We start from the raw sequence: 15,482 nt of genomic DNA on the forward strand, positions 1-15,482 counted from the left end.
TACTATGTTTTTCATGGTACTTACCATGTCCATATATTGTGATCCCACATGAACTGTAGTAAAATCATTGGTTCATTTTCGTGGAATTAGTTATTTCGTGGATTTTGTGGTATTACTTTGCTTCTGTAATACTTGTATTTCTACCTTTCCTGTGGTTAACTTGACTTTCTTAAAATGTATTTAGGGCACTCCAGTGAGCGAGCGTGCTGTTCCAGTAGCTATATTTGAGACAGATCCTGGTACCATTTTACATGCTAACTGCTCCTTCTGCATCAATCAAACTATACGATTTACTTATGCTGTTGTTCAATCTATTTACCTGGCAGAGATTGCGAAGCATTATTTAAGGAAATGGTGCAGAATCTCCTCTGATGCAAGCATTCGATCTATTGTTGATTGGTCCTATTACAAGCAGCGCCTAAGTTCAGCCATTCAGAAAATCATAACAATTCCTGCGGCAATGCAAAAGGTAATAATGGAAGACATAATTATTTGTTTCCTGTTCTCTTGATTATATGTATTATTCCTGAATACTTACTTATTACAGATCTCAAATCCTGTTCCTCGAGTTCTTCATCCTGATTGGTTACACAAAAAGGTCAGGGAGAAAGATGATCGATTTCGGCAGCGTAAACTACGTGATATCTTCAGTCCTTTGGCTAAAGATGAGGGGATGCAGAACTTGAATAGGGCTGGAGATATGGAAGATTTATTAATGTCAAACAAGGATTTGAGAAAAAATTCTTCCCAAGCTTTGGACATTGACAAAGAAAATAATCCAAATGGGGCATCAATGGGAGCTGGTTCAAATAATAGCAGAAAACAACAAAATTCTATAACTGGGTTGAATGTTCCACTCTCTTCACGAATCCAAAATGTGGCTGCTGATGAAACAATTGATAGGAGTATTGATTATCAAGGATGGCTTGATGCTAAGAAGAGAAAATGGAAACATGTCCGTGAACAAAAAAAACGTCGAAGGTAATGCCACAGTTAAATTGTGCACATCTTTAGGCACTTCTGGAAGTTAATATAGTAATATACTCATTTAACTGATTCTCTTCTAGATCCGGGCACTTCAGTTTGATGTTAGGCGATGGCCATTTATGACACCTAGCCCTAGCTCATAAATCGGGTAGCCTATTGACCATACATGAGCTTAAGTTGATATTCATATTTTCTATGCTGATGTTTTTGAAGAACCATTGTCTTTTGTAGCGTTTGCTCACCTTATCAAGCTTAAGTGTGGCATGCCGTACCATTGACCATCATGTGCTGTAGAGCTTGAGCAATTCAAAGTCACTGTTCTCGTTATGCAGGAATTTGAGCCAGTATGGCTTTGTCTGCTGCATGTGAAATAAACTAGGAGTCTAGTTCCCAGCATACTTGAATCTTGACTATCTTTGAGTAAATTTACTCATCAAAGGAAAGTGATAAGTGTGTAGTACTGTGCTGTGTGATCTAATGCAAAGTAGGTAAAGAATGAAGCCTGAACTTTTAGTAGGTTATCTTGTTACTATTTGTAGATGTTGCAGCATATACATCTTTATTTATGTTACATTTCTGTGTCCTATAATTGGAGTTTACCCAATTAAGCCACCCATAAAATTGTTTTTCATGAGCCCCCATGCTTTCCCCTTAGGTCCATGCAGTATGTGCTTCTATTTGGAAGGTGCACTTCAGCTTATTGAATAAGCTGAACAATAAGGTGTATATTTTGGCCTCAGCTTGCAGGCCTCCCGCACTGGCTATTTTTTCTAGTTCTACCTTCGAGATCATAATAGAGTATGACACTTACCCTTAGTGCAATTCTATAATAGTGGGACCAGGTTTTAGATGTTTTAAAATTTGATGCCCTAGAATGGTCTCGCCCAGTGGAACCTTGTCTGTCTTGGAGAGTTTTGACAGACACTAAAGTTCTTTGAGCTACCCCATGGTATTTTGAGTTATATTCTGGAGCTACTAATGTGATAGGGGACTAACTTAAATACTCATGCCGAAGTCAAAATTTATGTCACTCTCTTCTGCTTTTGCCAGGTTGGGTGCTGCTACCACTTTTGACGGTCCTACCAATACTTTGCTTTCTTCAAGAAATGTCAGTCAGTTACCTGGCAACAGTCGGAATCGAGCTACATTTTTCCAGAAACAAGAATTAGCCCTCTTTAGATCACATTGGCAGGCATGTATCTTCTGTTATGTATTATGCCCTGTAGCATTTGTTTTACCATCATGTTTCTTAAAAAAAAGAGAAAATTACGTCTTTATTCACATTTATGCTTGTTAATTACATATGCTGTACACACCAGATAATCCAGCTTGCTTCAAGTACAACGGCTGGCCGCATTTTTGCGTGGGTTGTGGCTGAGGGGATCATGTTCAAGATTCCTATCAACGTGCCTAGAGTTTTTTATCTGAACTCAAAGGCTCCTGTCACAGAGGAGTTTCCAGGAAGGCGTGTGAAGAAGATTCTTCCACATGGACGACCTTGTTTCAATCTCATTGAGGTAAATGTAGCAAATATTAGCTGCAAAGTAACTAGGAGTTAAGTTCCTTTGGTTAATTGAACATACTAATGGCTATGTCATTCAGGTTGTAACTACTGAAGAACAGTTCAGGGCTGAAGGCAAAAAACTTGCTGCTCATCTAGCAGAGCCAGATATTGAGGTGAGTGTTTGTTGGCATGTTTATGGGATATGGTTTTGCATTGTTTCTTTGATTTTCTTTATAACCTTGAGTTACATTTAGGGAATATATGAGACAAAAATTCCACCGGAGCTAAATGCTGTTCTCCAAATTGGCTGTGTATGTAAAGTGGACAAATCTGCGAAAAAACGAAATATACAAGATGGATGGGATCTTGCTGAGTTGCAGATGAAAACAACCGCAGAGTGCTCATACCTGGAGCAAACAGTTTCATTTTTCTATTTATACCACAGGTAACCTTTATAAACATATATGACCTATAATGATAATCTATATGTATTACTTGATTACAATTTATATTGTGCGTACAGAGAGACTAATTGTGCCAATTGGGATTTATTAATTCAAGGCACTTGTATTACAGAGTGAGCTAGTTTTATCATGTGTATGGTCTCTCCAGGTCCCCATGTTTGTTTTTAGGACGCTTCCTCATGAGTAGAAAAAACGCATGTTTTCAACTTTTAAATGTATTATAGGAAAGTACCTGTTGTGGACGCTTTCTTGGGCATCACCTATAAGCGTACTTAGCTCAAGAAGAACGCCCAACCATTGTCATCCAGTGGCTAGGAGATCAGTTAGTTTCATTCAGTTAGACATTTGCTTAGAGTTTGTTTAGGAGGATAAACTTTCAGTATTGTTAGGAGGTTGTTTGTTAGGGAAGGCTACTTAAGGAGCTCGGCAGAACCCTTTTCGGATTAAGCAATAGAAGAGATCTTATCAACTCAGAGCCTCCAAGGGAGGGCGAGTTACCTATCTCTCCATTGCCAACATATCTGCTATATCAGCACCAGTACCTGTGCCAATATGTTAGATATTTGGTAACCTGGGGCGTGATTGGTTTCCTTCTCACCGTATCCTGGCCTGTATCGGTGATGCAGGCTCTGGCTAGCCAGGCTTCCTAGATGCAGGAGCTTCTTGTTTGGTTGTTGTTTGCATACAGCCAGGCCAGCTGGAGAACATGTTTGGTTACCTGCTCCACAAGTACTCAGTCCCTTTTCTCCTGCGTGCGCGCTCGTCCCAGCGCTCATCCGCGCACTGCAACAGCCAGGCTACCCGGATACAAAGAAAATTTTTGTATACCGTGAGCCAGGCCGCTATTTGCACCGCACGAGCCAGGTTCATTTGCTATTACTGGCAAACAATCAAACGCAGACTGCATCCGTGGGGCCTGGTTGCGACAAAACCAGGAAACCAATCGTGCCCCTGAATACTCTTCTTGCTTTCATGTATCATGCATTACCATTTGTACTCTTCAACTATACATTTATTAATTTGAGACTTACATCTGTATTCTTTTATTTCCAGCTTGTCTGAAGGAAGGGCTGTATATGTATTTTACTTCCCTACATCTTTCAGAATACTTGCAGTGGTTGTCAATCCTTTCCGTAACAAAGAAATATCTCCGTCATTTCTTGAAAAGCAATTTCGAGATGCTTGCCAAGCCCTCGGTTCTGTTCCTGAGAATCTCACTTTCCATGTATGAGCGAAATCTTGAGAATTTTCTCATGCTGTTTGACATACCAAATTCTGATTCTTTGATTCCATCTTTAGGTGGACTACCAAACATCAATTGATGCTGGTACCAAATACGTGCAAAGAATGTTACTTGAGTACAGGTATGCCATTTGCTGATTATTTCAAAATTTAATCTTATTTGTTGCATCCTTAATTCCTTATTGTGAGCCATTTATGCTTCATTGAATTACTTTTTGTAATCTGTTGAATTAATAAATGCTGCCATACTGGACATGCATATATGCAAGTTTTGTATGTTCTCACATCCACACTTTTTGTGTGCGCTGCTGGCACAGGCATGTTTATTGTAGAAAATCTATGTGTAAAAAAAATGTATCTTAGTTGAATTTGAATATCCTTTTTAATAGTATAGAAGTGTGGCAACACTGAGGTTCATCATATCATTAAAAATAAATATAGTAGGGGTGCAAATAGGTGCTCCTAAGGGATAGTACAATTTTGAGAAAAGTTTGTACTAGTTCAAAAGTTTGTACTAGTTTTCCAAGTGGGAGCTCATTTTGAGAAACTAGTACAATTTTTTGAACTAAAGTGGGGCAATGGATACCCTAAGGGGCACCCATTTGCACCTCTAAAATATAGCATTTACACTGGTTATGTAGTATTAAATTACTGTAATAGACAGTCTAACTATAATATATTGCTGAAATGTTTTATAGACAACAACATCCTGGACCTGTCATAGGCATCATAGAGTGCCCTAAACTCCAAGTTATAAAGGCAGCTGTACGAGCACTTGATGATTTCCCATGTGTAACCATTCCTAGCAATGCAAGGGACAACAACTATCAGGTATAAAATGGACAAGAGGTCTTTTTTTGTTGTTGTTTCTTCCTTTTCTTGTTTTGCTTACCCTGCTTGTCCAGGCTCTTGGTTGGCAAGCAACAGCTGGTCGAACAAGCATGCAGCGTTGTGTTGCATCAACCCAATGGTTCAATGAACGGATTTCACTTGCTAGATATGCTCATGTAAGAGTTTTCTACTAGGGAATTCTATACTTCAGTAGGTTATCTCAGTTTGTATGAAAATGAATTGAACACCAATGCTTTTAAACAGGTGCCATTGGGTAATTTCGAACTAGATTGGCTTCTTTTTACCGCTGATGTGTTCTTTTCAAGGGCATTGCGTGATCAACAACAGGTTTGTTCTATATTGAATCATGAAAGTTGGCCTTTATTGTTTGAATGACTGCATTCTAAATCCCATGCATTTGTTTGTTATTTTCTTTGTGGTGAGGTCCATATTGATACTACCTTTCTTTTATACACCATTAGGTTTTCAGCCAAGTAAATAATATGCAGCTTTCCTGTAATACCTGCATGCAAACAAGTCATCTTTGTCATATTTAAAATTATGCCTTGCCCTTGACCATGGAGGAAGCCAATTACATTCTTTTTTTCTTTGGTCTAATATCATGTTAATAATAATACCTTCCTTAGGGAACACTGGGGCCTACCAACTGGGCTATCCTCCCCTGAATTGTACCTATCAACAACTTGGCTGATTCCGAAGTTGGTCCTTTAATGAAACATATTATTATCATACTGTTTCAAAATTGACTTGACAATTTGAGGAATGAATTAGCTTGTCAAATTCTACCTAAGTTGAGAAGAGAATCCGTCCTGCTTCCAAACTCTTAGGAACTGGCATGACTACCTAAGTTGAAGCCAATGTTTTACAGTCGTCTAGTCGAACCTAGTCGCCATGGCACCGATAAGGTGATTAGTCGAGATTAGTCGTCAATCAGGCCGATTAGTCAAGCTTAGTCGAGCCTAGTCATCTGTATAGTCATCCTATCATACTAGGACTGATATGATATGTATACAATACATTACATAGTATATATCAAGCATGAACGCCGCAATGATGGTCAGTTGGTCACTTGTGAGATTTGGTGAGTGAGCTGTGTCCAGAACTCCATGTTCCTATCCCATTCCCATACTCCATAACCTTCCTGATTTGCTTCTAAAGCAGAATTTGATAGTTTTATTAAAACCTAATGAGCCTAATGCCAGCCCAGTAGCCCAACCACACAGTGGACGCAGCCCGTTACTGCAAATTTGATCGTTTTCCTGCCTAGTCCGACGACTAATCGCGCTTAATCGACTACTAGAATTCTAGTCACCCAGACCTAGTCGTTGCTCCTTATCGGTGCCAAGGGAACGATAAGCCCGACTAATCGCAATTAGTCGGACAACAGCAAAACATTGGTTGAAGCAATTCTACCTCAGTGCTTGCTATATAGCAAATTCCTCAAGAAATGTTGGAAAGACATAGGCCTTTAACTTGTCTAGCAGTAAAATTCATTAGTCCTTGCATTTATCCTTTTTCTCAATATTATATGACCACATTAGACAGAAATATAAGAAACTATACATAGTGGCTTTTTTTATGCCTAAACCTGAGTATGATTGGAATGGTTTTTTAACTGAGCAGTTGCTGCACTTAGCTGTGGTGAAAATTCTTGGCCTGAAAGTGGCTTGTAATCTGCGGGGTTGCATCTATCTGCAGTGTCTTTACTTCTTTTTAGATTAATGAGCTTGGAACCAGGATTTTGGGCCTGTTCAAAAATACCAACATGTTATGATATGGAGCTTTTCTGTAATGCATAAGTTTGGTACTGACTTGCTATATACGCTAGGTACTGTGGATATCTGATGATGGAATTCCCGATCTAGGAGGCACTTATGAAGGAGACACATGTTTTGCTGATGAAGTGAGAAGCTTTAGTTTATTTCCTAATATGCATGGCGTTTTACCTTTTTTGGCCATTTGTCTAATATGATCTCATTTTACAGGTCATTCAGCCTGCACTTACTTATCCTAGTGCATATAGAAGGGTTTCTGTTGAGCTTAAGGTATGCTCAGATGCTATTGGCTTGGAGACCATAGAATGCAACAGTTCATTTCCCTGCTAAAAATCGGTTTATATTTCTTCTGCAGATCCATCATTTGGCGGTTAATTCTCTCCTAAAGAGTAGTCAAGTGGATGAAATGGATGGAGGATCAATTAGTAGCTTCGGAAACGACATGCCTCCTGGTCCACATGCCACTGAGACTGACTTTGATGATGCGAGCTTATGTTTACCTGCTTTCCAGGTGCTAAAGCAACTCATTCAAAGGTGTGTTTCAGATGCAGTGTCATCTGGAAATGTATTTGCTGATGCAATATTGCAACATCTCTACCGTTGGCTTTGCAGGTAATAACTAGTGTATTTGTACTTGAACTGTTAGTTATCGCATTTAATCTTAAAGTATGCTTTGCATGTTCTTGAATACTTATTTTTCAGCCCACAATCAAAGCTTCATGACCCAGCTCTCCATCGTCTTCTTCATAATGTAAGTTGATTTACTTAATTGAGTCATATTTGCAATATGGATATTGTTCTAGTATTTGCTGCTAATTGTTGACTAGTTTACAAAATATATTTTTCCAAACATTTAGTGTTATTTCTACTAATCTAGTGTCAGTTTTTATGCTGTAAAATGGCAACATTATTACTCTATAACTTATCTCACCCTCTCGTCTGTTTCTTTAAACTTTATCAGGTCATGAAGAAAGTCTTTGCTCTATTGTTGGCTGAGTTTCGAAAGCTGGGAGCTAATGTTATCTTTGCAAACTTTTCCAAGATTATCATAGATACTGGAAAAGTAGACTTGGCATCAGCACATGCGTACTGTGATAGCTTATTAAAAACCTTACAGACAAGGTACTGTTTGAACTCTTGTTGCAAATTTGACTGGATGATTATTTAAAGTGAAACTAAACGTCTTCTTTTAGGGATCTTTTCGAGTGGATAGAGCTGGAACCATTGCACTTTTGGCATTCCTTATTATTCATGGATCAGGTTTGTATATTTCTTTTTTTACCACAAATTATATATATATATATATAATTGTTTTATTGGACTTGTTTTCACCTTTGAGGTTTCATCTAACTTTATGTTATAGTATAACTATGGCGGCATTCAAGCTAAAACACAAAACGTGGATTCTTCAGATGGTGATAATGATATTGACATTGTTTCGAGCTGGAACATAGCAGAATACTTGCCAAAAGATACACAAGTCAGTTGTTTCTCCAATATCAGAGTCACACTAATATTATTACAACTATCCTGCAAATGCAATTCAAATGATTTGTCTAAAATTCTTTTATTTATTTCATTTTTTTCTAAACCCAGGATCACTTTGTCTTAATTGTATCGGAGTTCCTATACATTCCATGGAAATTCATGAAAGAACAAATAGCTACTCAAGCAATTATAAGGGATGATACCTCATGCACTCCATCTATAACAGTCATGGCTGCTGAGAACCTGGAGGGCCAGGTCATAGAACACCTCCGTGACAAGGTAATTGTGTTCTGTCTCCATCAGATCAACTTGGTAGTTTGGACATTTAAACATTACCAGTTTAATTTTAACAGCAGTGAATGTTCTGCATAACGCTATTGATGATATATTTGTATTGCATTCGAATCTCCAAAAAAGTTACTTTAATATGACATAATATTTATATGAATGGAGGTTGTAGTACCATCTTCTCTGGAAACACAGTTCTATCTAGTCTGACTTTAATACTTTATTACGCAGATTAGCACTTACTTTGCAGACAAGCTTTTAAGAACTGTAAGTGATATACTTCACCATTTCAAAGGGAAAAGCAAGTCTGAGTTAGATGAGCCTGCAAGTAGAGAATCTGATCCTCACACACATAAAGGCGATGCTGCATTGGAGTTCATTAAGCATATTTGTGCTGTTCTTGCTCTTGATCAAAATGTTCAGCATGATATTCTGGTAAATCTTCTATTAGAACCACTGAACTTATACTTTCTGTTTTCACTGGACGAACCTAAGGAAAAAGATTGTTTGTTAATTGTTACTGCTTCACCAACTAGTGATTAAGCTATTGCTAACAACTTAAAGATCTTTGTGCTATTGCTAACAAGTTAAAGATCATTGGAACCATTTCCTTGTTCTCTCTTTGATTGAATAGCAGTACCAGATGGTGTTGTGCTGCAATCTGACATGAGGATCAATTCCTTTTTTTTCTGAATGTTGTAGCAGAATAACCTTCTGTTATCACTAGGCTAGTTTGTTACACTTGTAATTGTACTATTACTCCTCTCACCATACAAAATATTTCTGGCAGAGAATGAGGAAGAACTTGTTGAAGTTGGTTCGTGTAAAGGAGTTTGCTCCAGAAGCACAATTCCAAGACCCATGTGCCTCATTCACTCTGCCAAACGTGATTTGCAGGTATTGTATCCGTTTAGGAAGCATTTTGCTTATCATTTGTAATAGCCTTTTAGGTACTTATCTTTATGCTGCAATAATGCACATTAGTTTAACAATGCTACCAAAAAACAAGATTGTGAATTAGAACCAAACAGTATTTTTAGCTCTCTGTGCAGCTGCCACCTTAACTCCAATTCGTAAAATTGTTGCAATCTCGGCCTGAAAATGCAATCTCAGCCTGAAAATGTAAACCTTACCACAAAGAATCGAACGGCCATTTCCATTTTTGCTGTTTATTTTACCAAATCTTATGAAACAGTACTATGTTGGCAGCTATTGCAATGATTGTCGGGACCTGGATCTCTGCCGCGACTCAACACTCCAAGGTCAGGAGTGGAGGTGCGCGGTGCCACAGTGCGGGCAGCCATACCACCGTGAGCAGATGGAGAATGCGCTCCTACAGGTGGTTCGGCAGCGGGAGAGGCTATACCACTTGCAGGATCTGGTGTGCCTGCGCTGCAGGCAAGTGAAGGCTGCACATTTGTCTGACCAATGCTCGTGCGGAGGCTCGTTCCGGTGCAAGGAAGAATCATCATATTTCCTCAGCAAGATGCGGGTGTTCCTGAACGTCGCGGTCAGCCAAAAATTCCAGCTCCTGCAAGATTGCGTGGAATGGATTCTTGAAGTCAGATGATGCGTGCTGCTAGCTCAGGTAACTAACGCAGCTTATCACTTAGCTTGTAGCACCAACTTAGGCTAGAAATCTAGAATAGATCTCAGAAGAGTGTACATAAATGGGTGTATAGTAGTATCACGTTTCAGTTCGATTTTCCGTGTAGTCCAACTGTTAAGATACTATCTGTTCATATAAAAGTTCATATTTGTATCTGTAGTAAAGGTCAAATCTTTGCTTAGTACTGTACTAGTGCCGTGCTTAGCTTGTATAATGTGATCGATATTACGTTGCAGAGATGCAAATGTGGATGACGATGAATGCTTGTAACATTTTTGCCCAAAATATTTCTGGCAAAACAATACAAACGTCTGGTCTGGACCTTTTTACAACGATTTTTAAAGCACGGAGTTCCAGAAATCTTCTCTACCGAGGAAAAGTAAGGATTGACATTGTTGATGTTAAAAAAATATTTGCATACTTTTTCATGCTAATTTAAGTTGCAAACGAAAATGTTTCTGCTGGAGGACATTACAATAAATATAAAGCAAAGTTGCATACCAAATCTTGCTTGCCTGGGGCCCGTGCTGGTGACGTGAAACGAGATACATGCGTCTAGTGCTACCGTTCGGACGTCAGAGATGTTTGGTTTTGTAGCAAGTATTTTACACGTAGGTCCAAAAAAAAACAGAGCACGCGGCAGGTTTTGAGGGGCTAGGGGTTTTGGTTTGTTCGAGTCGGCGTGCGGCGTGCCATCTGACCTCACCTCGGGCGCAACTTGTCCCCAATCGCTTTGGCTCCTTGCTAATTGATAATTGCTAGCCCCGGCGCTGCATTATTGGGCTATGTTTATAAACTTTGTCAAGCTTTGTCCTTCAGGGGCGAAGCTGGATAAAACTGGAGGGGGGTGCAGCTACTTTGTAGATATATAAATTTGAACTATTTACATGGTAAAAATTTGTATCTAATCACTGAATTTGAAAGTTTTGGGGGGTGCAGATGCACCCTCTAACTTAAATATAGCTTCGCACTGTTGTCCTTGGTTGGCTCGAGATGATGTCAAACTCGCTGACATTTTTGAAACGGTAGAGAACGCTCATGTCATGCTACGGTTGAGTATTGTATTGTCGCCTTGAGCCCTTGACAATGATTTTTGTGTTCGGTGTTTCGGCTGGCTGGTGATTGCAGGTTCAGAGCATCTGACGGGTTCTGACAAGGCGTACGTGCAAGTTGCTGGTTCAGAAAACCTGCGCCTGCTCTCAACCGCCACGGGCCAGTGCAGGCGTGGATCAAGTTGCTTTTAGAGTAGACTTCGTGGGACGTTGACTTGGCTTACTAGTGGTTGCTTTATGGAGGCAAAGGGGAATGCAGCTTCCAATAAGGTAGTTCACCAAAACCGCTTTGGCTTCGTTTTCCGCTTCACCTCACACAGAGTGCAGCTGGCTGTCGTGGTCAACTGCTCATCCATAGGGAAAAAATATAAATCGGAAATTACTTGAAAAAATCACGATAAAAACTCGAGGGGGGCATGACGGTCCCTACTATTTTTTATTAAGAGCAAGCGACTTTAGCTTTCTGGCCGAGAAAACCCCTCGAACCTTTAGCTCCTCTGGCTAGCGAGAGAAAATTTGCTACCACCAGCAGTCGAACTAAGGACTTGAGGACTAAAAAAAAGTCCACTGGATATGTATGGTTGGACTTCCAACGAACATGATTGCACAAAAAATAAAAGGGAAAAGTTCAGTTTACATACTAGAAGGCTAGAACTATCACCAAAATCTGATTTTCAACATTCAACAATAAAATTGGATAACGAAGGCCATCCAACTATCGAAACATTAAATGTTTGACCATTAGGGTGGCTTCAAGGTGGCTTTTCATTTTTGTTAAAAATTACAAAGACTCAAAGTTAAACTAAAAAATTCATAAGCAATCCATTGTAAATCATAAAATATGAAGCTTGTATAAAAACTTTTCTTAAAATATGAAACTATTAAAGTTTTGTTATATTTTCGAAAAAACTCCAATATCCATATCATATTTTATGATTTAAAATGAATTAGTCTTGACTTTCTTAGATCCAATTAGAATTTTTTTATTTTTTCAAAAAAAAAACACAAAACCACCCTAAGAGTCAAACTTCTTCAGTTTTAACAGTTCAATGGCCCTCGTTACCCGTTTTTCTAGTTGAAGGTGTAAAATGAATTTTCCCAAATGAAATGGAACTGCAACAGTTAATTGAGCATTAGCACACATATGAAATACAAATTAAGGGTGGTGAATTCACAGAGTATACATGGATAGCATACAAAAACGCGTATTGGCAATTGACACTAAACACGTTATAAATAGATGCAAAAACATCATTATTCGTACTTGGCAGTAAACAAGACATGCATGCATCATTAATTGATATGGAGAGAACATGGGATTAGTGATTACCAGGCAGAGACGAGATCAACGTAACTATATATTACAAGCAGCAAAAGAGTAAAACTGAAACAAACGTTACAACCTTAGCGAAATTAAAGCAAACAAAGCAGGTGAACAAACTTGTCTGCTGTTCTGCATGCGCCCGGCGGATCGAGTCTGATAAATACTCGATCTAGTCTACGTACAAAGTAGAAAGAAAAGATGTTTCAACGAGAAGTTGATTGACGTGAACGGCCGGCGCGGCGGCGATCGGACTTGGACAGTCGCCGACGCCGGCCATCAGCAAGATCACGAGCGGCCGGCGACGAGGAACCTCGCGGGGCTCATCATCTGGTGCCCCTGCTGCTGCAGGTGGTGCCCTCTGCTGGTGCCGGCGGCGAAGCGGCCGCAGCCCGGCGAGGCGGCGGGGTCGCCCTGCTCCATCTCCCACATGACCTCCATGAAGTCGTCGACGGCGCAGGGCAGCTCGAGCGGCCCGTCGCAGCCGGCGAAGCCGTACTCGGTCTCGGCCTCGTCCAGCAGCGCCCGAAACAGCGGGTGGTTGGCGCAGCGCGCGCGCACGCCGAACCGCTCCTTCTCCGGGCCCACCAGCACGGTGAAGTAGCCGGCCGCCGGCACGGCGCCCCACGACGACGCCGCCGCCCTGTCGGGGGGCGCCGGCGGGCGCCTCCGGTGGGCCAGCGAGGTCCGGCACCGCTGGAGCGTCTTGGCCAGGATGTTCTTCTTCTCGCCCCCTTCCTTCATCGTTGCTAATAGCTACGAATTTCTCACGCTAAGGCACTAGACCAGCGATCGACGTTCAGCAAAGGACAAAGCAGAACCTATAGCTAGCTAGAGATGGTGGAGCGAGCGAGCTAAGCTAGCCGCGGTCGTAGGCCTGGTGCAGGCGAGACATGTCCATGGTGGCCTTTGGCGCGAGGAGGCTATGCTTCTTGCTGTTGCTGGCGTTGCTCATGGCTCTTGGGGGACGGCAGGAGTCATCGGCGGCTCGATGGGAGGACGAAGCTAATAAGGTGCTGAAAGGATCAAAGCAGCAGGTAGCTAGCTAGGTAGCTGATCTGAAGTTAGGGCAAGAAGGGTTTCGATGGCTTGTCGTGGAGATGAGGAGACGATCGATCAGGAGGCGCGGTGAAGAAGTTGAACTCGTCGAGAGCTCGGATCGGATCGAAGCCCTTGAGGCGTGGTGAGGCCGGGCACGCTAGATATATAAGCGGAGGACTTGTGGAGGCCGGAGGGGCAAGTGGCGGCGGGCGGCGTGGTCGGCCCGGGAGGCCGGGACACGTAGGGTGTGGGCCTGCGGGGCCAGGCGGCGCGCGCCCTAGATTTTCGCTGGCGCGACGCGACACGACACGACACGACATGCCACTGCAGGGGACGGGTCGGATCGTCGCGATGGGCACGCACGCAACCAGATTGCCGGACGCCCGCGCGGGTAGATGCATAGTAGTAGTTTCTTTAGCATATCGGGGAGTGCGGACTCGCGCGTCAATGCGCGCGCGGCAGTCGGCTTCCGGAGAGGCTCATGCGGCCGGGGCCGTCCTGGGGCCGGCGCGTACGTCGATCGTCTCGATCGCCGTCGGCCACTGCACCTCTCCCCGCGCGCCGATCGAGATGCATGCGCCGTGTGCGACGACGGGATGAGCGCGCCTGAGCCAGCGACGGCGGCGACTAGCTAGCTCGTCGCCATCCGCATCCGGCCCGGTTTCAGCTGTGATGATCATCGTCATCCATCGGTTCTGACCTTGGGAGTGCTGGCTTAGATGCATGGTTTTAAAATTAATAAGCTCGAGCGACGCGGATAGATGCAAGTAAGCGCACGGGATTTAACGATGGCGACATGGTTAATTATACGCTAGCCAGTGTGCAGTCAACAGTTTACGTTGTTCTACTGTACCATCGTCCCACTGCAAGTTGGAGATTGGATATAGGCGGACTAGTGTTTCAACGCTTCTTTTCTGCTAGCTTCCAGAATGAAAATCCCGTTTGAAAGTAAGGCTCTTCTACATTTGGTTTCGTCAAGACAAGTGTTCCGCAAACCAGTACTACATGCTGATCCACCACACTACGTCTCTGATATATATTTGTTACGTACTTGAACTATCATAAAAGTCTGATTTCCAATCTTCAACTATAAAATTGGATAACGAGGGTCATTTTATAAAAATTTAAAATATTCAAATTTAAACTAAAACTTTATAAGTAATTCATTTTAAATTAGAAAAATATTAAATAGTTGCAAATATTTTCTAAAAATATAAACGTATCTATTGGCACTCTACTTACCAGTTATTAAATTAATGACTAAGGTTCAAATAGAGCACCAACAGATAGGTTACATTTAAAAAAGTGGTACCAGTTTCATATTTTTTTATTTAAAAAGGATCAATTTTAATTTTTTAGACAAGATTTTTTATTTCTATAAAAAGCTACAAAACTATCTTTGAAACCAACCAAATGGTCTCTGTTATATGGTTTTGTAGTTGAAGTTGAAAATAGAACTTTTGTTATAGTTCGAGAGTTTTTCTCTATTTTATTCGTGCTTCAAATTCTTTCTTATAACTATATTCCCGTATCGTATGAATATATACAGTATTAATGGACTAATTATTTGGTCGTCGGCTTCTAGATCCTAATGAAACAAAATACGTCTTTCGTTAAAAAGATGAAGGGCGCATGCAGTTTGTATGTTTACCGCTGCTGATAAATGATAATGGATCTTATGATGTACTGCCGTATTGCCGCAAACTAACATGGCCAAGTACATATAAAATATGCATGTAGTACATACAAAATGAGTATAGTGATGTATGCGTGCGCACCTCTTCCACGGAACTGGGAAAATAATAGCCTCCATATATGTGTGCAAAGGGCGAAGAAAACTCGCGACACATAGATCAACC

The 15,482-nt window shown here is 41.2% G+C and overlaps 2 protein-coding genes across 4 annotated transcripts in view; one reads left to right on the forward strand and one right to left on the reverse strand.

Annotated features, from left to right (window-relative positions):
- Positions 1-10,541, forward strand: part of LOC120655840 (DNA polymerase epsilon catalytic subunit A-like) — a 34,308-nt gene extending 23,767 nt beyond the window's left edge. Inside the window, exons 27-49 of one of the 3 annotated variants that reach the window (XM_039933800.1) lie at positions 185-239; positions 327-469; positions 548-981; positions 2,038-2,179; positions 2,307-2,504; positions 2,590-2,664; positions 2,746-2,936; positions 4,009-4,180; positions 4,255-4,319; positions 4,896-5,028; positions 5,103-5,204; positions 5,293-5,376; positions 6,878-6,952; positions 7,035-7,094; positions 7,180-7,436; positions 7,527-7,575; positions 7,786-7,946; positions 8,018-8,084; positions 8,188-8,304; positions 8,421-8,591; positions 8,832-9,035; positions 9,391-9,497; positions 9,810-10,541. In XM_039933800.1, coding sequence (XP_039789734.1) covers positions 185-239; positions 327-469; positions 548-981; positions 2,038-2,179; positions 2,307-2,504; positions 2,590-2,664; positions 2,746-2,936; positions 4,009-4,180; positions 4,255-4,319; positions 4,896-5,028; positions 5,103-5,204; positions 5,293-5,376; positions 6,878-6,952; positions 7,035-7,094; positions 7,180-7,436; positions 7,527-7,575; positions 7,786-7,946; positions 8,018-8,084; positions 8,188-8,304; positions 8,421-8,591; positions 8,832-9,035; positions 9,391-9,497; positions 9,810-10,170 — 3,423 coding nt within the window. In that variant the 3' untranslated portion in view covers positions 10,171-10,541. Of the gene's footprint in view, positions 1-184; positions 240-326; positions 470-547; positions 982-2,037; positions 2,180-2,306; positions 2,505-2,589; positions 2,665-2,745; positions 2,937-4,008; positions 4,181-4,254; positions 4,320-4,895; positions 5,029-5,102; positions 5,205-5,292; positions 5,377-6,877; positions 6,953-7,034; positions 7,095-7,179; positions 7,437-7,491; positions 7,576-7,785; positions 7,947-8,017; positions 8,085-8,187; positions 8,305-8,420; positions 8,592-8,831; positions 9,036-9,390; positions 9,498-9,809 lie in introns of those variants that run through there. The other 2 variants (XM_039933802.1, XM_039933803.1) reach the window with 2 other exon arrangements.
- A 1,984-nt stretch (positions 10,542-12,525) lies between these two features.
- Positions 12,526-13,751, reverse strand: LOC120655841 (auxin-responsive protein SAUR41-like). The gene has a single exon (XM_039933804.1). It carries the CDS (start codon positions 13,324-13,326, stop codon positions 12,871-12,873), a length of 456 nt encoding a protein of 151 aa, XP_039789738.1. The 5' UTR covers positions 13,327-13,751; the 3' UTR covers positions 12,526-12,870.
- Positions 13,752-15,482: the final 1,731 nt, after the last annotated feature.

This window comes from Panicum virgatum, chromosome 1N, assembly GCF_016808335.1.
Source record: "Panicum virgatum strain AP13 chromosome 1N, P.virgatum_v5, whole genome shotgun sequence".
Taxonomy (NCBI): domain Eukaryota; kingdom Viridiplantae; phylum Streptophyta; class Magnoliopsida; order Poales; family Poaceae; genus Panicum; species Panicum virgatum.

Coding starts and splice junctions, on each gene's coding strand:
- LOC120655841 (XM_039933804.1), bottom strand. CDS start 13,326: ATGAAGGAAGGGGGCGAGAAGAAGAACATCCTGGCCAAGACGCTCCAG.